Raw genomic sequence first — 27,518 nt, 5'->3', positions numbered from 1 at the left:
AACAAAATACAGATCAAGTTTGATATTGGGTAGCATCTCTTTAATCATTCTAGAGTTACGTCCCTTTACATAAGGAAAATTTTTGTTTGCAATATCCATATTTTTTCTTTGGTTTTCAAGAGGTTGATCAACTATGGCAGATAATGGAATTTCATCAAAGGTTCATGTTTTATAGCTACAAGATACTTTCCAAGTAAGTACTCTTTAATATCCATTGTTATCTTTTTGAAAAGCTATTACTTCTTTAGAATGTTGTTCCCGAATCATAATTTCTTTAGTTTACACTATTCAAATGATTACCCATCATGCATCATATTCTGAAACAGAATTTGTGACAATGAGTTACTATAGAAAATAATAGAAAATAAAGATTTATAAAATTGAGAAAGGAAATGGGGAATGTGTCAAAGCGACAACAACCCGACCATAGAGCAGACAACAACAATTTTTAACTGCATTTGAATTAAACTTTCATATTCCTTCTACAACTAGAATAAAATATACATTTTAAACATTTAAAATATGAAATAATATGACCCACGAACAGATATGCATACAGAAAAAACATTGTATTGTATATTAAACACTAATTACTGTTTGACAATGTCTCTATTACTTGTCATCTCATCTGATATATTACCTGTTCATTATTGGTGTACCTGTACATAATACTACTGACACATACTTCACGATGAAAGGACAATGTTGATTTTATTCAGCAAGGTTAGTATCTTAGGTAGAATATATTTTATTGTAGTAAATATAGACCAATTTGTTAAGAGTTTTGGCCACTGGCCTTCTTCAGTTTCTTTACTATTCTTCTTAACTTTACCTTTGACATTTAAAAGAGGGACCAAATATACCAGAGGGACAATCAAACTCATAAATCGAAAATAAACTGACAACGCCATGGCTAAAATTGAAAAAGACATCTGACACAATTATTAAAATGTTAAAAGATTTGTAAATTATCAAACTGTTATAAGTTCTTTTATGAATAAACATTGTACATGTATTCTTAATACATATCATATATCATCACTTTAACTTTTAGTTATATATGTATAAGAACTTGTAAGTGTAATGCATGGTGGTACTAATTAAAATACATTTTATTTTTTTATGGTATTACTCTTCATCAACTTTTATAGTCTTCTCCTTTCAGTATAAAATGTAGTTACAACTGATAGTAAGTTTGACCTTAAACTTCACTATTGTTAATCCGTTGATAATTGTTCTTTATTACAGCTAATTTCCTAATGCATATAGAGCAAGACTTTGGTTAGCTTGCGTGCTTTGTTTGCATATTGTACAATTGTGATTGGGATAACGTCCAATCAAAATTGAATATAATTTATACAAGTTGAAATATGTCTATATATATTGTTTGAAGATGTCAATGTTAGTTACAAAGTTTTTAATTAACATTTAAACAAACAGAGAAAGCAGACCAAAGTTTTACTCTACAAGCTTTAGGAAATAAGCTGTAAAATTCATCTTAAATTTACACAAGAAAGCTTGCTTGCGATTTGAATTATGATCAAGAATAACAATAAATTATGTTTTTACAGTATTTCGTTTTAAAATTAGTCATACCTTTAAGATTGCATCAATTTCTCAGATAGCATGATGCATATTTTTGCTGTAAAACACTTGACTCGGTGTTTTGGCAAAAAGAAGTCTAGAAATTCTAAATAAGAGTAAAAAGTGAAGCAGAGTGGAAAAGTTTCTCTTGACATATTACCATTCTTTGTAAGAATCAAGCAATTTAGAAAAATTTCAGAACATGGCAGAAAAAGCCCACCCACCTTCCTGGGTTTTAGAGATAGGTTTTTCAGTCCAAGCTGCGTACATTTTGAACCTAAAAATCCTCAACTAATAGAAAAATTGGGCACTGATTGCAAGAGTTCTTTCCCTTGGCTCCAACAACCCAGATTAAAGGATAATTGGAATGGAATATCTAGAAAATCTTGTTTAGAAAATTTAAAAGAAACAATTTTGAATGCTTTTCAACTAAGATAAGAAGTAAGATACATTTTTTGTACCATAAGACATTCAAAATTATTAATTTGTCATTCAAGAGTTATGGATCTTTACTTGTCCATATTAGGCCAAATAAAAAAGTATGTGTAGTTCCAGTTACATCTGAAAAAAAGTTAGGGTAGGTAGGTAGGGATTTTTTTTTATTTTATGGGTTTTTTTTTACATTGAATCTATGGGAGCAACATTCTGACTTTAACAGTGCTTAATGAAAAATGACAATAAAATCTTTAGGGTAGGCTATTTTTAAGCCGAAAAAGTAGGGACGGTAGGGTTACTGGAACCACACATATATTTTTATTTGGCCTTAGGGTAATTGTTTTATATGTTTGTGCTAAATTCAAATTTGACACTGTTGTTGGGATAAGTGAGTGCAGGTGTACTACTTTTGATTTTGAAAATTGTCTTGCCAGAATCATTGAAACATTTAAACAATCATATTTATTAAAGGCAAACATATCTACACACCAAAGGATATCCTTATGCAATAGATATAGGAAGATGTGGTATGAGTGCCAATGAGACAACTCGCCATCCAAATAACAATTTATAAAAGTAAACCATTATAGGTCAAGGTACAGCCTTCAACATGGAGCCTTGGCTCACACTGAACAACAAGCTATAAAGGGCCCAACATTACTAGTGTAAAACCTTTCATGCAAGCCTATTTACCAATTCTGATAAGCTGCCTATTCTATACTAACAATTCTGTTTTGCAGCAGAAAAAAGATGGCATATCATGTGCTCTTTGCACATTTACTTATTTTTATATTAGTCGATGCAAGATGGCCACCACTGTTGCTAATTAATTTTAATGTTGCATACTTATACCAGTTATCATCAAGTCATTGTTTTTCTTGTCAAAATCATTACATACATTTTTACATGACCTCAAACACAGAATATAGGTATACATGAAAAACCTATTATTACTACATAAACATTAATTTATGAAGTTGATTATGACAGCTGTGGGACTTTTATATCATTTTATTTTCCCTTTCTTGTCCTTTAACGGGCACAGTGGGAAAACATGATTTATTTAACGTTATTGGCATTACATCTTCGCTAGCCAAGGGTTACGATCCACTCCCGCTCTCTTCACCCTTGGCGGATTGAGATAATATTTCGAAGACACAAGGTAATGATTTTTATTGGTTGCAGTAGAAACTTGCTGCATCCAATCAAAAAGCGTTGGCTCAATCTGCCAAGGGTGAAGAGAGCAGGAGTGGATCGTAACCCTTGGCTAGCGAAGATGTTGGCATTAAAGTAGCTTTCAGTAACTACAAGTATACTCTATGAGAGGTACTTTGTGTTATTTTGTCTTCTAATTAGATATTTTTTGTGCTTGATGCTGCTGTCAGTAAGGCCATTTCAAACTGATTTTTACAGTTTGTACTAACATTCTGCTGTTACACAACTGTGCAATGTTAGCGAAGGGTTGAGCCCCAACAAACATGTTCAGTCCCACCACATCCTATATGTGACTGTAAAGTGGAAAGGGATTAAGATAAGTTGCAAAACGTTTCCCAATCCACTTTAAATAAATATGTTTAAACTAAACTAATCTATGTGACTGTCCCAATCAGGGCCTGTACCGTAATTCAGTAGAGGAAATGTTCAATTCTTAACAGTAGTCTCGGGTTTGTTGTTGTATTTACCTCCAATGAACAAGAAACGTTCCCTCATAAAAGGAGTGGAGTGTCTTGAACAGTACCAAAAGCTGGGGACTATTATTTATAATGCTGTGTACAATGTATTCCATACTCAATGTAGTCTTAAAATTAATTTTTGTTTGTTTCAATTTTCAACAAAGATAAAAAAAAAATTGAACCCATTCTAGAGAAATGACCTTTGACTCCGCCTTTAGAAGAATGCATCTTCTCATTTACCATTTTTCACAACAATCAGATGTCACCTGATGATGAAAACTAAGATATTTTACAGAATATAAATCCTTATTGTTTTCCTCCTTAATTGCTGGGTCCTGTAGATATTTTATTTGAAAAAATGCTCAGTTAGTTTCAACTGGGACTATTATACTAAAATAATAGTCCCAGGTTTCAATAATTACAGACAACTAAAAGCTTAGGCATTTATGATTTATGCCAATAAGGTGCATTCTTTTTCTCCTTTATATATCTCATCCATAATATTCATAAGATATATGCTACTGTGTATAAATTAGACAATAATTAATCTTTTATAAAGGTAATAACCCTTATTCAAAATATAGATACCTGTCTCGAAAAAGAAATAATGTCAAAAATGCAAATTAATGTCTTTTCTTATAAGATTTATTCAACAATTATTTTTTGCTTCAATAATGATTAAGAAATCAGAATATTTATCCATTACTTTTAAGCTGGACAATCCTTTGTATCTACATACCAATGAATCAACAATGAACTTTGACCCAATTTTATTATGCTTCTACTTTAGATGCATATTATAGTACAAATAAGTTATTACGTGCAAGATGTATACAACACAGATAAAATAGTTTTCTGTAATCCGCTTATTAATGTGAAAGGATGTCTTTTAAGGTAAGGATTGTACTAGAATATTCCCTTTATAGGTTCAATAAAAAAGGGGGGTTGTTTCTTATGACAAGTGTTACCCGATTTACTCTTATGATAAGTATAACCCCATTTATTATTTACATCTTTGCAATAATTTTATTTTGATTGAATTTTTGACCTTTGACCTATCCCAGAGAAGTGACCTTTGATCTCCGTATTTAGAAGAATGTGTATATTGCGTTACCATTTATAACAAATTGATTAATCATTTCACTTGGAAGAATTAAGCTAAATTTCATTGTGCAACTACTTCCGATGTATATTAAAGTATGTGCAATGTGTAAAGAAAGTATATACATATACATGTGTGCTTTTTTTCTGTAATCCATTTATTCAAGTGAAGTTTTGACTTTTAAGGTATTAGGATTGTATTGATATGATTCAATGAATATTTCCGTATCTTGATAAGTCACTGAACTTTTGTAGGCAGTTGTATTAACATTGACCTATGTCATGTCATTTAAGTGTGTAACAAGATCAATGTATATACTAAAAGTAATACATGTATATCAGAGTTTTATTTGGAGCGGTTTATAATTTGTTGATGATTATCTTGAATGGATACTGTCTCTTAGAGTATTGTTGGTAGTTTTTTTATGACTTTTGACTCTTATTCTAAGTTTTCTTTTATTATACTGTGTTAAGAAAAATCAGATATCAAACATTTTTTCGTTAAAATTTTAAGATACTTTAAATTCAGAAATTTTACCAATATTTTCATTATTACCAAAAATGTGACAGTTACATAATTATGGATTTCTTTCCCAAATTTGATCAAATGCACATTTTTACCAATAATCAGTGATTTGCAATTGTACACATAAATTTCTGAATTTAAAGTACTGCATGTATGGTTACAGCAATTGTTCCTTGTAACTTGTTTCCTTAATATGTCTAACATTCCTCAAGTTTTTAAATTTGTCAACTTAATATAGTATTATGAAATGACCTACAGATCAGTTTGTGGTCACTTTTCCAGTCAGTTAAGACTAAGGGAGCTACCATTTGATTTTTATGGGGGGGCTAGGATGAAATTTGAAAAAAATAGGCAGGACAGGAGTTTTGAGTAAAAAAAAAAGGCAGGATGAGAAACTTGTTAAAAAAAAAAGGCAGGATGACAATTTGTGTAAAAAAAGTCAGGATAAACTAGTAAAAAAAAAAGCAGGACCAAATAGAGTAAAAAATAAAAAGGCAGGACAGAGATTACAACTAAAAAAAAAGCAGGACAAAATTTTTCATCCTAGCCCCCCCCCATAAAAATCAAATGGTAGCTCCCTAAAGTGAGGTAAAAACACAAAAGAAAAGATATAAATTTTCTCTCCCCCTCTTTTCATCCTACATGGTATTTACTTTTCCTTTTTGCTTCCTAACATTCCTTTAAAGGTAACCGATATAAGAAGATTATAAGTAAAAATCTATTAAGTAAAAATCTATTGAATTTATCATGTTTATGAATCACTAATCTATGTCACAATGTCTTGTGTATAGATTTTCAACCCACTTTAAAAGTATTAAATATATTCAAATATCCAGGTAAGTAGAGAAGCTAGATACATTATTACAAATCGTTCATGAACCATTCATATATACAATAAGTTTATATACCTTAAGGTATGATATGATCTATTAATAGATAGGAAAATCCAAATTTCCACTTGTTTACATTTTTGTTTTCAGATTATCTCCCTTTTCAAAATCCCAGATTATTTCACAAGTGAGAGTCATTCATATAAATAAGAAGAAAAGAATTGGTGTGATGACAGCATAAATATTTGACGAGTGATATTAGGTAAGTATTAGATTACATTTTTTTTTTATTCTGCTTATTTTCATTGTAGTTCAATTAACATGTGTAAACATGTATGCAATATATAAATCAATGGTATGAGTAACACCTGATGCAACATGGTACATATGCAAATTGTGAAATAAACCTTATTAGGAAAACTATTTATTACGAACATTACATAATAAATCAATCTTTTATTGAACTGGAGTTTAAATATTTTGAATCATGAATTACGGCTGCACATTTGGTTTATTTTATTCTTAAATATGAATATTTTATTTGATATATAAGAGGATAAACATGTATATGGAGAACCTTTGAATCATAAACAATTTAAGCTCAGACAGATATATCAATTATCATATAGGAGGGTCTGGATGGGGGGGACCTGTTATTCTGTAAACATTTAATTTTCACCCCTTTTTTCTCTAATCTTCAAATAATTAACCCCCTTTTTCTCTAATCTTCATTTTTTTTTGCCTGTTATTTTCTAATCTTCATTTTTAAGGGCATTATTCTTTAATCATTTAACCCCATCCAAACTCTCATATAGGAGATGTATCTACTGACAAAGACTATATTGACCACTAAATTTCTTGGGATTATGTGTCACTGGGTTTCTTTCTCTATATTCCATCTAGTAACTTTATTTATTTATCTCAACATTAGACAATTTTATCCTGTTGAGTTTTATCTTTATAATAGAGTAAAGATAAGATGATTTAATGCTCAATCTTTTTTCCAAAATCATTGGCCAATTATTTGTAGCAATTTTAGCTGTTCTGAATCTAATGCATTTTTGGTAACATTTTCAAAAGCTTACACCAAAATGTGTGATTGGTTTTGGTGTACAAACAATGAGACTCTGATTCTGAAAAGGCGAATCGGGTTTAGATTCCAAGTCTTACACATTGAAAAGTACCAGTGTGAATATAAAAGATAACAAAGACCCCTGTACAAAATAATTCAAACTTAATTAAAGTAAAGTTTAATCTGTCTCTGACTGTCTGTCCCTTCTTCCATGCATACATCCCAAAATTTGTTTCCTTTCCCTAACTTAAGTTTGCCTCAACCAAATGTTATGAAACTTGTTAACAATGCTTATTACCAAAACACAGATCAAGTTTAAATTTTGGTGGCTTTAATTTAACCCTTCTAGAGTTATGCCCTTTACAAATGGAAAAATTGCTGAATATTTCGTTTCTTTAACTTTTTTTGCCTCTACCAAATGTTATGAAACTCATACACAATGCTTATTACCACCAAACACAGATCAAGCTTGAATTTGGATAGGGTCACTTTTACCGTTCTGCAGAAATGTTGTATTTACTGACTTGTGCTACAAATGAAGATCCTAAATGCTCACATTAAAGTGAGCCATATTGAATGACAATCTGATTAAATTAAATTGGACTTAAAAAGTGCATATCTACAATTTGCTGTTAATAAAATATGGTCAAATGGAAATAGGAAAAACATTATTTTTTTTTTGCTTCACAAATCAGTTTTGGTGGAGCCACATAGGGGAGATAATTTACAAATTTTAAAGGTCACATGTCCTTTTAAATGAGATGTCAGATAACATTGTCAGTAGTCTAACCCCGCACCCCCTAAGGTCACAGTTTGGATTTAACCATGTTGAAGCTAATTTAAGGGCCAAATTCAAACAAAATTAATTATTCTGTTCCATGCCAGCCCTATTATGTGGAGCTTATCAAATATTTTAATTTCCTGTTTATAATTTTCTTTCTTTTCGCTAGATATTTTGAAATGTTTAGGCAAGAAATAAATATTAAAATTCCCTGCTTGTCCTAAGTTATAAAAAGTTTAAAGAAAATTCTATGTTGTTTGGTTATTATTGGCAGACAATTTAACATGATGATTCAATGACATTTCCTTGAAACTTTTATCATAGTTCCTAAAAACTGTTACAATATCGTGGGAAAAATATCCAACGAGCGTTTACATTAAGAAATCTGCTGTGGAATTGCATCATCATTGTGGAAATAGGAAATTAAAATGATTGTTTTACTTTTTTTCACATAGAAATTGGAATAAAAGGTCATTGAAAATTAATGTCATAGAACTGACAATTAAATTTTATATTGATTTTTTAGGAAAGTGCTTATTTTAAGTAATTTCTCATTAAGTATGTATTGAAATTAACAAGCCCTGGTCATCCATTCTTTGAAGTTGACTAATTTCAAGTACTTATTTCCTGCATTTTTTCCTACAGGAAAATCATATGAAGTTTCATCATCTGAAAACATCTCATATGAATTGAAATTTGGGGACCCTTAGAATGAGGAAGGTTCCAGAACCAATCTCTTGGCTAACGAAGGATGATGATGAAGTCCACTACTCATTCTTAATGAGGGGATCAGATAATCATTGTAACCCTTGATAATGGCAAATTTATGGGATGTTGAATATATATCCCCTTCTTTGACTGGAAAAATTTAATATTTTTGACACAAGATTCATATTGTTCTAGTCCCAAGTTGATCTGTCTCAAACCATCATGGGGCTTAAGAAAGTATATAGGCTGGATTGACTTGGGCTGATCTATTTTGCCTATTACAACTTTGGGCCAGTTTTCTAAGAGAGGGGATATAAAGTGTCAGGCTCTATGACAGTAACAGTCAAACTTTTTCCTAAAACTCGACTGAGGTTGTCTTTTGATGTAAATTTCAGTTGGGATGTCTAATACCCTACCTTTGCAAAATACTTTAAATAGAAAATGAATTCCCAATTGATATTCCTTCAAGATTTTCTATCCATAGACAGGTTACTTTATAATGAACATTCTTGTTACTTAAGTTCAAATTAAAGAATGTTACCACTAAAATATTTTATCTGTAGTATGTTATATCTTTTTATTGTCACAAGAAATATAATATTAATGCCATATCCTCATAAACAGGAAACTTTAAAAACTAGCTGAATATACAGTTATAACTGCTAGAGATTAGATAAATTTTGAATATTAAATAGGGTAGTATAAACAGTTGCTGCCAGTGAGTATAGGATGTGGATTTGATTATAAACAAAAAATAAAGTTTTTTACTTTCAAATAGTATAGAACCACCTTCACAGGTGCCTTTATACTAACATTTACTTTCTAAAAAGTATAATAACAAAAAAACTTAACACGGAGGAAAATTCAAAATGGCAAAATCAAAAGCTCAAACACATCAAACAAATAGATAACAAATTTCATAAAAGATTTGTCAAATGAAAAGGTATGCTCTTATCATTATACATTGCTGAGTCAGATATAATAAAAAAAAAAATCACATAAAAGACTGACTGACAACAATTTTGCAATTTTTCACTTAATATTTTTATATACAAATTTGTCATAGGAGATGGAAGATTGGCAGGTCAAAAATAAATCTTGATGAAAATAAAAAATCAACAATTAAGATAAATTAATAATAATAAAGAACAGGTCTCGTCAGGCCACCTCAGCCCATCACCATTGCAGTCAGGATTTAAATTTGAGTTTTAGAATTAAAAAAAATAAATATATCCCCTTATATGTTGTATAATTTGTCCGTTTAGGTACCGGTAATCAAAATTGGTAATATATCTCTTGCATACTTACCATCATAAAATTGTACAAATGTACACTGATTTTGTCCACCAATTGAAACTGACCATCATGAAATGTATTAATGGTAACTTTCAGACAAACAAAAAAAGTTAAATACAATGCTAGTATGATGCAAGTGGATATTTTCAAATGCATATAGTTATGAATTATAATATGCATACATCCTTGGATCCCAAAATAATGTTGATTTTCATATGCGCAAAAGTAACTAAAGCCCTCAAACTCCTAGCTTAAACCCTGATTAAGGAAATCAGATTAATAAAATTTCAAAGTGTTTTTTTAAGATCTACATGAAGGTATTTCATTGCACAAACGTTTATAAATGATGCTCTTGCAAAATTTATCCGGAATATGTGTAAACCTCATTTTGTAATACAAGAACATCAAAATTTCTTTAAAAAAAGTCCAATTTCAAATATTTTTATTTATAGACATACCCAGTTAGATATTACCTGAATACAAATCAATAAAATTATCACTGTATTGCAGTATACAAGTTTAAACGGAAACTGAAACTACTACACAGTTGTGAAACTTACTAGAACGAACTATTCAGGAAACGTCGACAAGGCAATTTCAGACGAGGATATAGCATTGTATTAAATACAATATGATGAATATGGCATGTTATTTCCTCAGTTTAAAGGAAATATATAAAAATTGTTTAACCCTGACATTGATGGTTTAAAATTAAAAAAAATACTTTAAATAGATTTCTAGTTTTGTCACGAGGGCGGCCTTTCTCATAAGTACTGCCTAATATATATTAAGCCATTATTGACACCTTAGTTTCATATTCCTGTTTCAATTGATAAATGAATTTTGAAATACCATCTAAAAATTAATGATGCTTATAATTGATATAAATTTGGTAGCATTTATGAGACTATTACAGTTTTGAAAAGAATGAAGCATTGGTCATTTGTATTTATATGTGAAACAGATTTCAATAACGGTACTTTTTAATCAGAGAAGTAAAGTGGCTATCGTAAGTCAGCGATTAATTTATTTGTCAGTGAGTTGTAGTGTTAAAAAAGGGGGTGGGGTTGGGGGGAAGGGCTTGGTGTTGACAGGAACGAAAAGAACAGATCAGACTTTTATATGCCTTGCCTAAAAATGTAGTGGGCCTTGTGCTTTCTGGTCTGTGGGTCTGTCTGTTTGTTGGACTTGTGTCAGACTTAAGTTGTGGTTTAATGTTGTTTAAATTGAGTTGGGGTCACATCTACTTGAAACTTTATAAAATGTTCAATACGATGGAAGCCTTTTAGAATATATGGTCATATATGCATAATTAATGGTTTGACCTAGATTTCGAGGTTCACTGAATTGCATAAATTTGTAATTTATAGTATAGTATAGTGCATGAAGCTTCTCAGCTTTCAAAAATTCCCCCATCATACTTTTTTGTATCAATTTTGAAAAACTACAAATGAATCTTGTAGTCAAGTTCTATATCCCCCTTTTTGTTATTGGATGGTAGAAAGAGTGAATTCCCCTTTTAAAATTGCTACATATAGCACATTTTGAATTTTTTAATAAAAATATATACAGATAAAGATATGATCATATAACATTTTCATTTACTGAATTATAATCTTCATACTATAAAGTCCTATACAGCCTAAAATTTTCATATTATATCTTTCATTACTAAAGCTACTTTATAAAAGAAAGATAACTCATATAATTACACCCAATTATACTATACTATTAAATTTTTTGGGCTTGTATTCTGCACTGTTTGCCCAATATCCTCTGTATTGTAAACCCATCCAGGGATTCCAGACCCTCATTTAATGTTTTCAACTCTTCTTTATAGTTTTTCATCAAGAAAACATTCAAATTTTTTGTTGGGCAAACCCTATAGAAAGTGTGATGAGCAAAAGTCATCTGCTACTTGTTAAAGGAATTTTGCACATTTTAAAAAATGGGGTGAGGGATAAACCCATTATTTTGTGACTTATATCATGTGCTTCTGAAGTGAATAAATCACATGCCACTGAATATATTAAGTAAGCTGACAGGAAATTAAATGCATTCACTTATAAAGTATTTAAAAATGGTATTTTGACTTTCATTTGAATTTTAACATAATTTCATACTGATACCTGGTAATTTTGAAAGAAATTTCAAAAAAAGATATAAAGATAATATTTTGATTATTTAATTGCTTAAATAAATGATAAAAAAAGGGGGATAACTGAGTAACATTCAAACTCATATGTCTAAAATAAACAGCTGACAACACCATAGCTAAACAAGAATTTGTCATAAGTACAGGGATGCCCATGCCCACTATCATTTTCTATGTTCAGTGGACTGTGAAAATGGGAGAAAAATCTCATATCATAGGGAACATGTGTACTAAGTTTCAAGTTGATTGGACTTCAACTTCATCAAAAACTACCTCGACAAAAACTTTAACCAAAACTTTAACCTGAAGCGGGACAAACAGACGAACGGACGGACGCACAGACAAGAAAACATAATGCCCATAAATGGGACATAAAAAGAAAAAGACCAATAGACAAACAATAGTACACAAAACAGAACATATAAATCTAAAAACTAAGCAACATGAACCCCACCAAAAACTATGGGTAATCTCAGGTGCTCCAGAAGGGTAATCATACCTGCAAACTTTTCAAAATGTCCATGGGGGTTTTACGTGCAAGATGGCTCTTGTAATTCTCAAAAACCTTCAAAAGGGGTCTTCAAATGATTTTTTTATGTTGTTTTTTGGCTTCTTCATACTTTTATAAGCCTATAACCATTGTAAAATTAATTGTTTTGTTTAAAATTGTGGACAAAATTGCTCTTTTAAAATTTCCATTTAGAAGCCTCCATGGGGGAAATCCCGCACAAATAGTGACAGTTGGCAGGTATGGGTAAGGGTAAAGGTATAATTTTCCGGATGAAGAAGTTATATATAGTACAGCAGTAAATGCCAGTGATGTAAATAGAATTCATCTATGAATCGAGATATTGAATATACATGTATTGATTGATTGTAGGTGATTAACACCAACTAGACACTTTTGGCTTCTCTTGAACTGAATTTTAATGTGCGTATTGTTATGCGTTTACTTTTCTACATTGGTTAGAGGTATAGGGGGAGGGTTGAGATCTCACAAACATGTTTAACCCCGCCGCATTTTTGCGCCTGTCCCAAGTCAGGAGCCTCTGGCCTTTGTTAGTCTTGTATTATTTTAATTTTAGTTTCTTGTGTACAATTTGGAAATTAGTATGGCGTTCATTATCACTGGACTAGTATATATTTGTTTAGGGGCCAGCTGAAGGACGCCTCCGGGTGCGGGAATTTCTCGCTACATTGAAGACCTGTTGGTGACCCTCTGCTGTTGTTTTTTATTTGGTCGGGTTGTTGTCTCTTTGACACATTCCCCATTTCCATTCTCAATTTTACTTTTGGCTATATGCTTAAACTGAAATTAAAAGTGGAGGGGAACAGGAAAACAAACATAAAAACAACAACCAGAAAACTGGCCGTCTTAATCAATAAAGATTGGAGTCAACCACACATGCCCTGTATAGATTGGAACTCACAACTTGTGATTTAATAACAAACTTGATTTGGAAGAGTGACTGTATGGGATACCAATTAAGCTGATTTCTCAAATATAGGTGAACTACGAATTCAAATGCTAAGCAAAGGATCAATTTTCTATAGGCTTGTATACAGGAGAGTTTGGATGGGGTTAAATTATTAAAGAATAATGGATTAGATTAGATTAGAGAATAACAGGCCAAAAAAATGAAGATTAGAAAAAAAAGGGGTTAAATTTTTGAAGATAAGAGAGAAAAAAGGGGTGAAAATTAATGTTTACAGAATAACAGACCCCCCATCCAGACCCTTATACAGACTATATCAAAGCCAGAAAATTAAATATCAATAAAGACACAAATTTTCATGAATCAAACAAAGTTGGTACCCACAAAAACAAACATGGCTATGGTTTATGGTTCTTTCTCTGATTTTCAGTATAACACCCTAGACATACAAATCCATCAAGTTTCAATGGGTTAGAGTTTATTATACATCTTCTATTAGTTTTCAGGATTTCAAAATAATTTATCCAGATTCAAATAATAATCCTTGTTTATAAAGATATAAAAACATGTTTGTTTTGTATTCAATGTTAAAAATAGAATAGGTTTTTTTTCTCCACCATACATGCATGTTATTATTCAATTGATAACCACTTAAAAAATTTAGTTTCACTTCTAGGTCTACGAATTTCACATGTTAATAAAAACTTAATGAATGAATACTATAAATAGATGATATTACTTCCTATATATATTATGTCATCCAAACAGAGTACAAAAAGGTTAAAAATCTATTATTGTCTGTTATTTGTTATTGGTTGGCGCTGAACGCATAATTAACTTCGTTATAATGATTTTAAGATATGACTTCTTTTGTATTGTATAGGTATGTCTATATATAGTTGCATTCTATTAAGTTTTTAAAATTGTATAAAAAATAACTGATTATATGTTATCTAATGATACTGGTAAGGAGCTGGAATTGTATTTTAATTATTATTTAAGTTTTAAAGTTAAAAAAATAAACAAAGTTAAAAAAAATTCCAATGAAAATATGTTTTAAAGTTTAAGAATATTTTTCGTTTTGAATATTTACACTGTTAACCAGTGTAGGATGTGTACAGTTAATTAAGTATATTTCTTTTTGGCAGTTAAATCTTGTTTTGTTATGTTTGAGTCATATTGTTTTTTTATCTGACTATCAATCTACCTATACTATTTCAAGTGTTGGCTTTGATTGACGTTTGAAATTATTTCCTGATTTGTCCTCTTGTAAATGATACTTTAAATGTTTATATTGTTTTTCTTTTTCACACTTTAATAAACAAAACATGCGCAATTATAAACATTTGTTATTTTGTATCAAAGGATATATGCCATTATTAAGGTACTTTCTTTTTTGGTTTGGATTCAATGATTTGAAAATTTGATTAATTTGTTAAAATTAACTTAATATGTTATTGTGTGGATTCATTTATTTTTCCTTGGTACCATTCTTGGTTTGAGAAAAAATAGTATTTTTGTGATTATTTGATTTTGTGGTTTTGCCAAAGTCTTTTGCAAACCTATAGTAAATATGTACTTTGTTTATGGTAACATTTAAATATGTGGTTCACCCTTTAATACACATGGAACCTATGAAAATTGGTATCGCTCGAATAATAACCAATTACAGGGGCGGATCCAGCCATTTTAAAAAGGGGGGGTTCCTAACCCAGGACAAAGGGGGGGGGGTGTTCCAATTACATGTCCCCATTCAAATGCATTGATCGTCCAAAAAAAAGGGGGGGGTCCAACCCCCGGAACCCCACCTCTGGATCCGCGCCTGATAAATATGTTTTGTTGATTATGAGTTTGCTCTTCCATCTTTTATTTTTAATTTGATTGTTGTTTTTTTTAGGGTAACTTTATATCAACATGGATATTGAATACAAATTAGTTGGAAGAAATGACTTGCTGCAACAGTATTCAGAAGCATGGGCAAACAATTGCAGAATATTTGGATATTATGGAATGGCAAAAGTTGGCAAAACAAGATTATGTGCTGAATTCGTTAAAAATCTTCAAGAAACGGAGGATAGCAAAATTGAAGTAACTGAGTTTGACTTCAGAGACAGTGACCTTGACACGTATGATAACTTTGAAGCTCTCCTTTTTCTCAAATTTCAAATCGACAGCAATCATAGATCATCAGTCGGTCGGGAGCAAATATTACAATATGTGAAAAAGAAGCCTGATACAAAGTTCATTTTTGTCTTTGACAGTTTAGAGGAGGCTATGCCTAAAGCACAAAAAGATGGATCAGGCCCTGACAAATTTGCAGAATCCTTATGGGATAAAATATATCAAAACATAGTGCATAAGTTTCTGGCTAATAGCAGTAATATTTATTTTTGCTTGACATCATGCACTTGGGCCAAGTTTGGGCAGTGGTCAAAGATTGCCTATTTACAGAATGTGCCTGCTCTGAACAAATCTGACTCATGCCAGCTTCTGAAGGAAGTGTTATCTGATCAAAATGAGGATACATCTTGTTTAGAGACTATAGCAGATCTTTGTGATGGCTTGCCTGGTTCAATTGTAAATGTGGGTAAGTTATTCATAAGCCTTATATTTTCAAATTCTAGTGTAACATGGTTGTAACGTTCATTTTGATTGCATAATGTCGCCAATTTTCATGGTATCAATTCACAATTGATGCTATGAAAATGTATGTGCTAACACATCACCAATTAACTTAATTTCGAGACCATCAAATCACCAATTGATGCTTTCAGAGCCTAAAATACAATGTAGTTATCTGGTAATTGATAGTTACATGTTCTGAGCTGCAGAAAATTATGAGGAACTTATCTAAAAAGCATCTTATGGTATAAAATGAATAATTTTGAAAAAGAATTAAAGTAGTTCTGTACATAGACATAATAAGAAAAAATAAGAAGATGTGGTATGATTGCCAATGCGACAACTCTCAACCAGGGATCAAATGATGTAGAAATTAACAAATATAGGTCACTGTATGACCTTTAACAATGAGCAAAACCCATACCACATAGTAAATTATAAAAGACCCTGAAATGACAAATTTAATCATAGAAAGGCCTGATGAATGTGCAAAATAATAAACAAAGAATTGCAAATATGATAAACAGCAACACAGGACAACCAATGAATGAGGCTCCCGCAGGGTCAAAAATGACCTGCCACCTCTGGGCTTTTTAGAGGCGATTTCCAACTCGAGGGCCTTCTAAAAACGACCCAGGATCTGTAAAATTTGGAAAAAACGACCTTCGACCGACTTCCGTCCTCTGTGTTGGAAAAAACAACCTGTGACCTGTACATTTCCCTTAAAAACAACCTCTCGACGAATTTAAAAGCGACCTGAGGGGGGTACCCTGTGGGAGCCTCATGAATTACAGGTTTCTGACTTGGGATAAGCCCATATAGAATGTTGAGGTGTTATAAAATTGTTGCTAAGAAATATTACTGCCATTAGGCACAAAATTGTTTCTGAACTTTCTATTTAAAGAAAATTGGGATTTTTTTGCAGTTTAATGGTTGGCTTATTACTTTGTAATATTAAGAAATATCTGGGAACAGTATATCTAACGTCAATATATATGTTCCTGAAAATATGCTGAGTAATCACATGATTTATATTTGTAGGAAGTGACATAATCAGGAGTACAGAACTGACCAATGAAGACATGGTATCTATTTTGATTGATAGGAAATTAGCAGCACTGAGTGGAGAATTTCTTCCTGCTTCTGTAAGAATAGGTAAAATGGTGAAATTATTTTTTCCATAAAGACAGCAAATTCTTATGTTGTAATATTGTTTGGTCAAATTCTGTTAGAGTGAAAAAAAGAAAAATTAGTTGCTTGGCTCTTCCAAGAAATTTAGTGAGCCCATTGTTTAGATTCGGATTTGTTTTATAAAACCAAAACACAACCCTTGAGTTTCTGATAAAAAATACTGTGATTCCATTTCTGGCTCTGATGGGTAATTGTCTCTTTGAATATTATCCCACAACTTCTAAAAAAATCAGAAATTTGTGAATGATGATACATTTTGGAGTTGTGGTCTTTTTTGTATTTGCACAATCTAGTAAAAGAGGTGCGAAAGATATAGAGGGCCATTCAAACTCATAGATCGAAAAATAAACAGACAACACTATGGCTAAAAAATAAAAAGACAGACGACCATTGTACACAAGACACAATATAGAAAACTAAAGATTAAGCAACACGAACCCCACAAAAAAACTTACGGTGATCTCAGGTGCTCATGAAGGGTAAGCAGATCCTGCTCCACTGTGGCACCCTTTGTGCTGCTCATGTTATTACAAACACGGAAAATAGTCTAATACAGTAGGTCACATTCATTGAACAGGAAAGGGATTGTAGTTACGACATAAGGAATATATCCGATGTCATCTGTGAAAGATATTCCGTAACTGTCAACCAACTTGTGATGGCGTCTGTAAAATTTAGGATGATTTCAACTTCAGTAAGAATATTATTAAACTTAAATTGAGTTTTGACAGCTTTTCCTTTTAGGATTTTTTCCTCGATTTAAGATTTTCTCATTATACAGTGCAGTCATCTTATATTTCATTTGAAGTTTGCAATCAGTTTTTCCATCTAGAACTTTAAAAATGATTACTAATTGTACACATATTATGACTGGTCTTGAATGGTTCAATCACTGTTAACTGTCAAAGAAAATATTTACTTTAAATGCACAATAATGCTTACTGGTTTTCATAGGGGTTCCCCATCTGACTATGCATTTCAGTATAAATGTGATTGCAACTTGACACAGACACGTTTTCCTGCTAAAAGTCCATAATTGCTATCAATTATAAGAGATTGTTCAAACAAGAAACTATGCATTTAATTTTTTCACTTGAAATTACAAATTTATTATCTTCTGTGCACTTATACTTCTTTTTCCTCTTATCAATTTTTACTTTATAGCCAATTGCAAAAAAAGATGTCAATAAGTTTAAGAAAAGGAAAAAAAATTAAAATCGTAACTTTTTTTTGTCATAGGTTAAAAGTAGTGTCAGGTTAAGGAAGACAAAGTTCTAATTATATATATATCAGTGATAACAACAACACTCAATTATTGGTCAAGTTGTCTTAAGTGTCTATTTGTTATCAGAATGTTGCACTTCAGCTTGTACCTTGTAATAAACAGTAAACAAAAACATGTATTGATAAGTGATTTGTTATAACTTGATTTGTTATAACATGCCGATATCACTAAGTATTCTGTAAAAAATATTAACTATTACTTCATTTACTATCTCCAATTGGTTATCACAAACTAAACTTGATAAACTCTCCTTTGTTTGTAAACAATAGTTATTTAAACTAAAATTATCTGTCACTTAATCAGAATACATTGACAGATTATTAGCTTTACTTTCCCATTTCATAATTGGAAGAGGATATAAAAATTTCACATTCAAAAGAATAAAAATTAGAAAATGGAAAATAAGAGTAAAATTGGAGGGCTTTCAGTCAAGTCCAATAGTCCACTTGAAAAGAAAGGATACGGGATAATCATCCATGACACAACATCATTACGTGCAGAGCAAAATAAAATAAAAAAGCAGCAAAGGAAAAGCTTTTTTTTGCTGTTCTTTATCTCGAGGTCACAATGAGATATTCAACACCAAGCAAAAAAGATGTCAATAAGTTCAAGAAAAGACAAGTCGGGTTTGGTCTATGGGTCAAGTCCAAGATTCCAGTCCAGTCTGGTCATGATTTTACACTTTGCCAATTTGATGATGTGGATTGGATGTCTAATTTGTGCTTTTATTACGGTGAAAGGTCAATAAGTAACTTAAATATGCAGGGGTAGATCCAGCCATTTTTAAAAGGTTGGTTTCAACCATATGTCCCCATTCAAAAGCATTGATTGTCCAAAAAAAAAGGGGGGGTCCAACCCCTGGAACTCTACACTGGGTTTGCCACTGATATGAATGAAAGGAGATGTGATGTATACTGTTTGAATGTTTGTTGATGAAGATTACTTTGGTATGCCTTTCATTGAAATGCACATGATTGAAACAAGAAAAAAAGTAGCAGTCTATTTGGCAAAACCTTTCAAAATTTTGGGCCCTCAATAATCTTCTACTTCTTATTTATTTTATTCATTCAATATGAAAGAGATTTGGATATTCAAGCCTTATATAGTACTTCAGAAGCATAAAATTTATATTGTATTGTTTACATTTTTTTTCTGATATGAATTATCTTTCCTTTTATGTGCTGTTCTTGCATCCTTACCAGTGATCAATTCCTTGTTTTTAAAAAAGTTATTAATTATAAAAATATCATCATTATCATCATCAAAATCATCATCAACTTTATATTATATAAAATAGGAAAAATGTATACTGTAAGAAAGCAAAAGTTATCTCCCTTTAAACACAGACATCAATTTATTTTTGGTCCAATTCACATGAAGACAAAAATAAGTTTGAAACATTTTTTTCAAATCCATCATGAAATATCAATCCTATTATCTTGGAAATGATAGAGTCTGTTTATAGGCTTTTAATACAGAAATAGATTAAGATAATTATAGAAGAACAGTTTTTCTAAAAAAAATGTAAAAAATAAAACTTAGAAAAACATATTTCACATAGGTGGTACTACCACATCCGGACATATATAAGTATTTTCTTGTTTCAACAATAAATACAATTTATTACTATTTTTCTCCTTTACTGGACACAATAAATGTTTCCATAACAATTTTGCATCACAAAAGAAAGCTTCACAACACATAAGAAAAGTTATAGTTATTTGATTTCAATATTTCAAATTTGGCGTTGCACATGCCCGAATAACAATAAGGTCTGTTGCAATTATATTTGTATGTCTATTTTTATCCTATAACAACTTTGAGTGTGATTTGATAAATAACAAAATTTCTCAATATATCTTTTTGCGTGTTACAGATAGTAGTTTAAATGGTATGATAAGAAAACTATCTGATGAGAGAAAGGACAACTTGAGGGTTATTGCTGCTAGTGGAAAAGAAATGTCAATGTCTGTAGGAGCGCAGGCTTTTGGTAAGGGCTTTATTATTGTAAAAGCAGAAATTTTCGTGGAGGATTTATTTTCGTTTATTTCGTGGAGAGAATATATCCACGAAATTAAAACCTCAACAAAAATTTAACCTACATATAATATCACTTCCATTTACTAGAGACCAGAAAGTTAAATCCCAATGAAATCTTATATAGAGACGAAACCATGAAATTTTAACCCCACGAAAATTAATGTTTCTACAGTATTCTGAATGATATGTACAAGTGACTACAAACTTTTTTGTGTGCTGAATTTTTCAAATTCCAGTTATCATTTTTTTTAAACAACTTCTTTAAAGTTTGTCTTCTTTTATTCATATATCTCAGCAGTTGTTAAAATTATATGTGTGTTTTCTTTTCTTTTCAATAATTTGATTGGTTGAATGGTGTTTTCTTTACCTCATCTTAGGAGGAAAAAGGATATCTTGAAATTCTTTTTAATGATAAATTGATTTAGACCATTTTTTTTATTCTGTTTAAACCATCCCTGGGTAAGATGTTTTCAGACATGTATTTGACTATCTAACATTTTTTTACCAAATGTAAGATGATTCCAAGTACATATCATGCTTATCATTCTTATATCAATATCATACATTTTTTTGTTAGATATCAAACAAATTGTAATAAAAAGTTTTCCATTTTTATTGTAGATTATGATAAACAAGCTCTATTCAAGTTTGATGTTCTAATACCATTAAAATACAGAAGTCTTGTTGACGCCAGTATGAAGAGTAAAGGCATTTCTGTTCATCCTGTCACACAGGAGTTCATGAAAGTTCATCATGCTTCCACAACGCTTAGAGATAAAGGTAAGGTTGGTCTGATATTCAAATAAATCAACAGTTATGTGTTCACAAGGGAAATAACTCTATAAAGTTTTTTTTTATTAAAATACAGTAAATAGGCCTCAACCTCTGGTGAAATTTTCAAATGGACCATATAACAATACATACACACATAGATACAAAGGTCATGCAAACGACACAATTTTAAACTGCATGGAAAGTTAGAGGATGTCAGAAATATGTTAAATCAAAAAGCATTGATTGCTCTGAGGGATACGTTTGCCATTGTGTTTTATTAGCTCATCTGGCCCAAAGGGCCAAGTGAGCTTTTCTCATCACTTGGCGTCCGTCGTCGTCCGTAAACTTTTACAAAAATCTTCTCCTCTGAAACTACCGGGCCAAATTAAATCAAACATGGCCAAAATCATTATTAGGGTATCTAGTTTAAAAATTGTGTCCGGTGACATGGCCATCCAACCAAGATGGCCGCCATGGCTAAAAATAGAACATAGGGGTAAAATGCAGTTTTAAGCTTATAACTCAAAAACCAAAGCATTTAGAGCAAATCTGACATGAGGTTAAATGGTTTATCAGGTCAAGATTGCAGTTTTAAGCTTATAACTCAAAAACCAAAGCATTTAGAAATGGTCAGTTGACCCCTTTAGGAGTTATTGCCCTTTATAGTAAATTTTTAAACATTTTTCATAAATCTTAGTTATCTTTTACAAAAATCTTCTCCTCTGAAACTACTGCGCCAAATTGAACCAAACTTGGCCACAATCATCATTGGGGTATTTAGTTTAAAAATTGTGTCCGGTGACCCGGCCAACCAACCAATATGGCCACCATGGCTAAAAATAGAACATAGGTTCAGTTTTTGGCTTATATAACTTAAAAACCAAAGCATTTAGAGCAAATCTGACATGAGGTTAAATGGTTTATCAGGTCAAGATCTATCTGCCCTGAAATTTTCAGATGAATCAGACAACCCATTGTTAGGTTGCTGCCTCTGAATTGGTTATTTTAAGGAAATTTTGCTGTTTTTGGTTATTATCATGAATATTATTATAGATAGAGATAAACTGTAACAGCAAAAATGTTCAGCAAAGTAAGATTTACAAATAAGTCAACATGACCGAAATGGTCAGTTGACCCCTGTAGGAGTTATTGCCCTTTATAGTCAATTTTAAACCATTTTCCGTAAGTCTTGGTTCTCTTTTACAAAAATCTTCTCCTCTGAAACTACTGGGCCAAATTATTCCAAACTTGGTCACAATCATCATTGGGGTATCTAGTTTAAAAATTGTGTCCGGTGACCCGGCCAACCAACCAAAATGGCCAACATGGCTAAAAATAGAACATAGGGGTAAAATCAGTTTTTGGCTTATTATAACTCAAAAACCAAAGCATTTAGAGCAAATCTGACATTAGGTTAAATGGTTTATCAGGTCAAGATCTATCTGCCCTGAAATTTTCAGATGAATCGGACAACCCATTGTTGGGTTGCTGCCCCTGAATTGGTAATATTAAGGAAATTTTGCTGTTTTTGGTTATTATCTTGAATATTATTATAGATAGAGATAAACTATAAACAATAATTATGTACAGCAAAGTAAAACCTAAATAAGTCATCATGACCAAAAAGGTCAATTGACCCCTTAAGGAGTTATTGCCCTTTATAGTCAATTTTTAACAATTTAAAATTTGTAAATTTTCACTAACATTATCTACTGTAACTACTGGGCCAAGTTCATTATAGAGATAATTGCAAGCAGCAAGAATGTTCAGTAAAGTAAGATCTACAAACATATCACCATCACAAAAACACAATTTTGTTATGAATCCATCTGTGTCCTTTGTTAAGTATTCACATAGACCAAGGTGAGCGACACAGGCTCTTAAGAGCCTCTAGTTTTTATACTATCAATTCCAAGTTTACTTTCCACAGCAGTCACCGAGAGTGATAGAAGGTATTTCACTTCGTACCTTATCGCCTATTTTCCTAAGTGAATTCTAGGAGGAATCCCATTTCTAACTCTTTGAATATCTAATATCCTTTGGGTCATTGGACATGACTCCTTTCCGTACACATTCCTCTGTTTAAATTGCGATTCCTATATATTCCGATTAATATAATATGATGTCTATCAACAGAATGAGTTAATCTTTCTCGACGTATCGTCGTATTTTGATTCAGAATTGACGGAAGTATAAGGGAGACAACTCGAAGCGATAATATGGAAGACTCCATTTTCGACTGAAGGGGTGTTCTATTTACACCTTTACATGGTGGACTACATTTATTTTAATTCAAATGATGCAAATGAATTAAAATTATGCAACAACAATAACCCTCAATAGCAGACAGACATAGAAAGGATCTCATGAGTTTCAAATTAATCAATTATGAATTATGGAATCCAGAGCAATCATTCAATCTGATACCTCTTGAAGTCAAGAAAACTATACGCATGTGCATAATTACCTAAACAAACCCTAGACTTGTGATTTGTAGCAAGGACGTATATTCAATTTTAATTAAACGACCTAGATGGTTCTCCATTTCTTTATGGAAGTACAATATCAAATATCAGTTTCATAACGGTGACATATAAGAAAAACTCTGCTTCAGTTCTTATATTACAGAAATAGATTGATAGAAACTTTCGCATTTTATCAAAACTTGGGAATTACCTCTGACGGGTTTCTAAATTTATAAAAACACTAAATATAAATACTGCTTAATTCTGATTTTCCGTGTTGTTAAAACACTCATATAAGTCGAGGGAAATATCGAAACATGAAGATTATGAGAAGAACATTATAGGACAGTTTTTTAAATTCAATTTTTTTGTTTGTTTCTACCTTTTAAAGCAAGACAATCTTAAGAATCTGAGATGTTCCTTAATGTTAAGAATAAAACGGTTGACGTGAGGGCATGGCCCTGAGTCAATGGTAAAAGTCTACAGATTGCTTGAAAGCAATTGTATCCCAAAAACATAAGATTCACATCTCTGGATTGATCTTTGCCAGGAACACTCAAACACAAACCAAAAAAAAAATAAAAGCTCAGAAAGTTTTCATATTTAAATGCATGTAGAGCTACAATGTATATGCACAGAAGGGACTCAATAAAAACAGCCAAATCAATCTTACATGTTATAGAAAAACAAAGGATATTGGTATCAATCCATGACACAAAATCAGGACATGCATCCAAAAAAAAAACACAAAAAAAACCGCGCACCCACAAGAAGCAAAGGAACAGTGCTTTTATTGCTGTTCTTCATATCAAAGTGACAGTACTCCATTAACACAGAACAAAAAAAACCTCTCACCTCACTGCACGTAGGCTATTTTAAGCCTGAGGGAGTTGGATTCTTTGTTTCTAAATATGCTACCAATCATGTTTAAAAATAATACTGAAGCACTGACCACTGGATTGATGATACTTTCAGTTACTTGCACTCCAACAGCAGCAGTAACAGTTCAAATGAAATAATAAGTTATTAGTTTTGTGGTTCAAGACCTAAGTGGTGGACCTCAATTTTCTAGCAATGACAGTTTTTCCTTTGATTTTAAAATAAAACTTATATCCCACTTATCACTTCAAAAAAATATTTATAAACAGTTAATTCCATTATTTCATTTTAATTTATGCATTTTATATTCTTGTTTCTAGCAATTGCAAAAAAGATACAGAAATTGATAGAAGAGATTTGTGAACAGAAGGACAAAGCACCAGATAAATCAATGGAATATATAGATCAGTTAAAAGATTACAGAAGTAAAGGTAATAACATTTAGGATTCATTTAGAGAGATACCTTGTCATTGCCAATGAGACAATTATCCACAAAGACCTTAAGACAAAGATGTAAACATTATCATGTCCCCGTACAGCCTTCATTAATGCTTATACCCCTACAGTATAGACATGTGTAAAATAATTCAAAAATGAAATCCAACAGGCTGATTAATACTTCAACAAATAATAAAAACTAACAAGGCCGACAGCAACCAATGAAAATTACTTTATAACAGATTCCCAGCTCAGGACAGACACAAAAAGAAGGAAGCAGGGTTTTCTTAAACATGTTTCAGCTTTTAGGGGCTCCCTATACATTTGACAGTGATAAACAAGACAACATAAGTTCAAACTGTAAATATCAGTTCAAAAGAACTACACTCATTAGATAAGTACAAAGCACAAGAATAAATTATATGAAGATAAAAAACACAAATTAATGAAGTTATTACTGGGTAATTGCCTTTACTAAATGCTTGAGAAGGCCTTTATTCAGACCAAATATAATTTCAAATTTATTCAGACCAAATATAAGTTCAAATTTATTCAGACCAAATATTGTTCAAATTTTTCAGACCAACTAGTAGTTCAAATTTATTCAGACCAAATATTAGTTCAAATTTTTTAAGAGTAAATATTAATTCAAATTAAAAAAGCTAACTGCAAGGTAGTTGAGACAATAAAAAACAAATTTCTTAATTAACAAAATACCAACCAACCATACAGAAGTTCTGTAGTTTTGAAATTTCTTGAAATTCCTTATTTTACATCAACTTTGTTTGAAAAGTAAATAATCTTAACTATCTCATTTCAGGTTGTCCAGAGAATTACAACCCAGTCTCTGGTGACAGAAGACGCAGCTTGGAGCCCTCTTACCCTTCAAGTCGGGATACCAGTTCAGATAACATCAGAGTAAGAACAAATATCTCCCATACTTCAACAGGGAATCCAAGACTTAATGACTTGTCCCCTGCAACATCTACAGAGAAGGAAGACAAACAAGGATTCACATTCCCTGCGGATACAAATTTACATAAATCAATGGAACAGAAACCCAGTTTTAGGAAGGATATTAAATATGCAGGAAGTGGTATTAGTGGTGAGATGAAATGTGAAAGTGGCTATCAGGCTAACATTAATGGTGAACAGAAAGAGATAAGACAAAAAAGACTCAGTGAGGTTAAAATGAATCTGGGCTGCAGTATTGAAGAAAATGACAGGATTGCAGTAACTTCTGAAAGAAGACTTTCAGATATTATTAAACGTAATAATTTGAGTCGTTCAGCCAGTGCACAAGAGATGTTCATTGAAACAAAAGCTAATAATCTTAGCAGGGCTATGACTCTACAAGAGAGTTTGACGCAACTTCAGTTTAAAAGAAAGAATTTGAATAGAGCAGATGCTTTTGAAGAACCTGGAGACGTTAAGTGGGACGACTGTAGTGGGAGTTCTCAAAACATACTGGCAGAAAGCATGTCTCAAAGTAGTATTTGTTCAACAGACAGTAGGAATTCTTCATGTGAAAGAAATGATACAGTTTCTATGGATGACAATGTTAATATTCCTTGTAACGAATCAGGAAACGAAGTTAAGTTCAATATATACAGTGACAGTTTCAGTCCTGAAGATTTGAAACAAGATCTGCGATCAAATGATCCTCCAATTGTGCGGCCCAAGACATCATTGACACATAGTCCAATTAAAGAAGAAAATGATAATTCTTTAAAAAGACTTATATTTGGACAAATAGACCTAACATCTGTATCAGAGAGTGAAACCTCTTTAAAAAGACCAGTTGAACATGCTTGCTCTTTTGGACCAACTTTGGACCCAAATTCCTTACTGGATGAAAGTGTTTCAAATAATTTAGAATCTCATTGTGTTTGTCAAGGAAATAGTCCAAGTTCTAGTCAACAGTCCTCATATAAGGACCCCAATATGCCAAAACTTTCACTTCTGTCTCTTTTATCAAAATCTAGTCAAAAATCTACCGAGGCCAGTATGGATAGACCAGAACATTTACAAATGGGGACTGTACCAGTCAATAGTGCTAGTCCTCAAAGTTCAAACATTGGTTCAAGGTCAAACACATCAAGGGGACCAAATCGTGCTGAAAACTTGTTGAATATTATGAAGAAAAAATCTGAAGATAAGTCTTGACATCAGTTACTAGTAGTATTATTAAATGAAGTGAATAAAATTAAATTAAAAATGAAAAAA

At 31.5% G+C, this 27,518-nt stretch overlaps 1 protein-coding gene across 4 annotated transcripts; it reads left to right on the top strand.

Moving 5' to 3' along the window:
• The first annotated feature begins 640 nt into the window (after positions 1-640).
• Positions 641-27,518, top strand: LOC143047401 (uncharacterized). 4 transcript variants are annotated; one of them, XM_076220428.1, is made up of 8 exons: positions 641-723; positions 6,300-6,411; positions 15,495-16,184; positions 17,261-17,374; positions 20,572-20,685; positions 21,357-21,515; positions 25,174-25,284; positions 26,113-27,518. In XM_076220428.1, the coding sequence occupies exons 3-8, from the start codon at positions 15,512-15,514 to the stop codon at positions 27,456-27,458; spliced, it is 2,517 nt and encodes an 838-aa protein (XP_076076543.1). In that variant the 5' UTR covers positions 641-723; positions 6,300-6,411; positions 15,495-15,511; the 3' UTR covers positions 27,459-27,518. The 4 variants fall into 4 exon arrangements, with proteins under 4 accessions (XP_076076543.1, XP_076076544.1, XP_076076545.1 ...); XM_076220429.1 differs by lacking the exon at positions 641-723 and adding an exon at positions 4,466-4,586; XM_076220430.1 differs by lacking the exons at positions 641-723; positions 6,300-6,411 and adding an exon at positions 13,468-13,669.

Source organism: Mytilus galloprovincialis, chromosome 10 (assembly GCF_965363235.1).
Source record: "Mytilus galloprovincialis chromosome 10, xbMytGall1.hap1.1, whole genome shotgun sequence".
NCBI classification, from domain to species: domain Eukaryota; kingdom Metazoa; phylum Mollusca; class Bivalvia; order Mytilida; family Mytilidae; genus Mytilus; species Mytilus galloprovincialis.
This window is presented reverse-complemented; position numbering and strand designations above follow the sequence as displayed.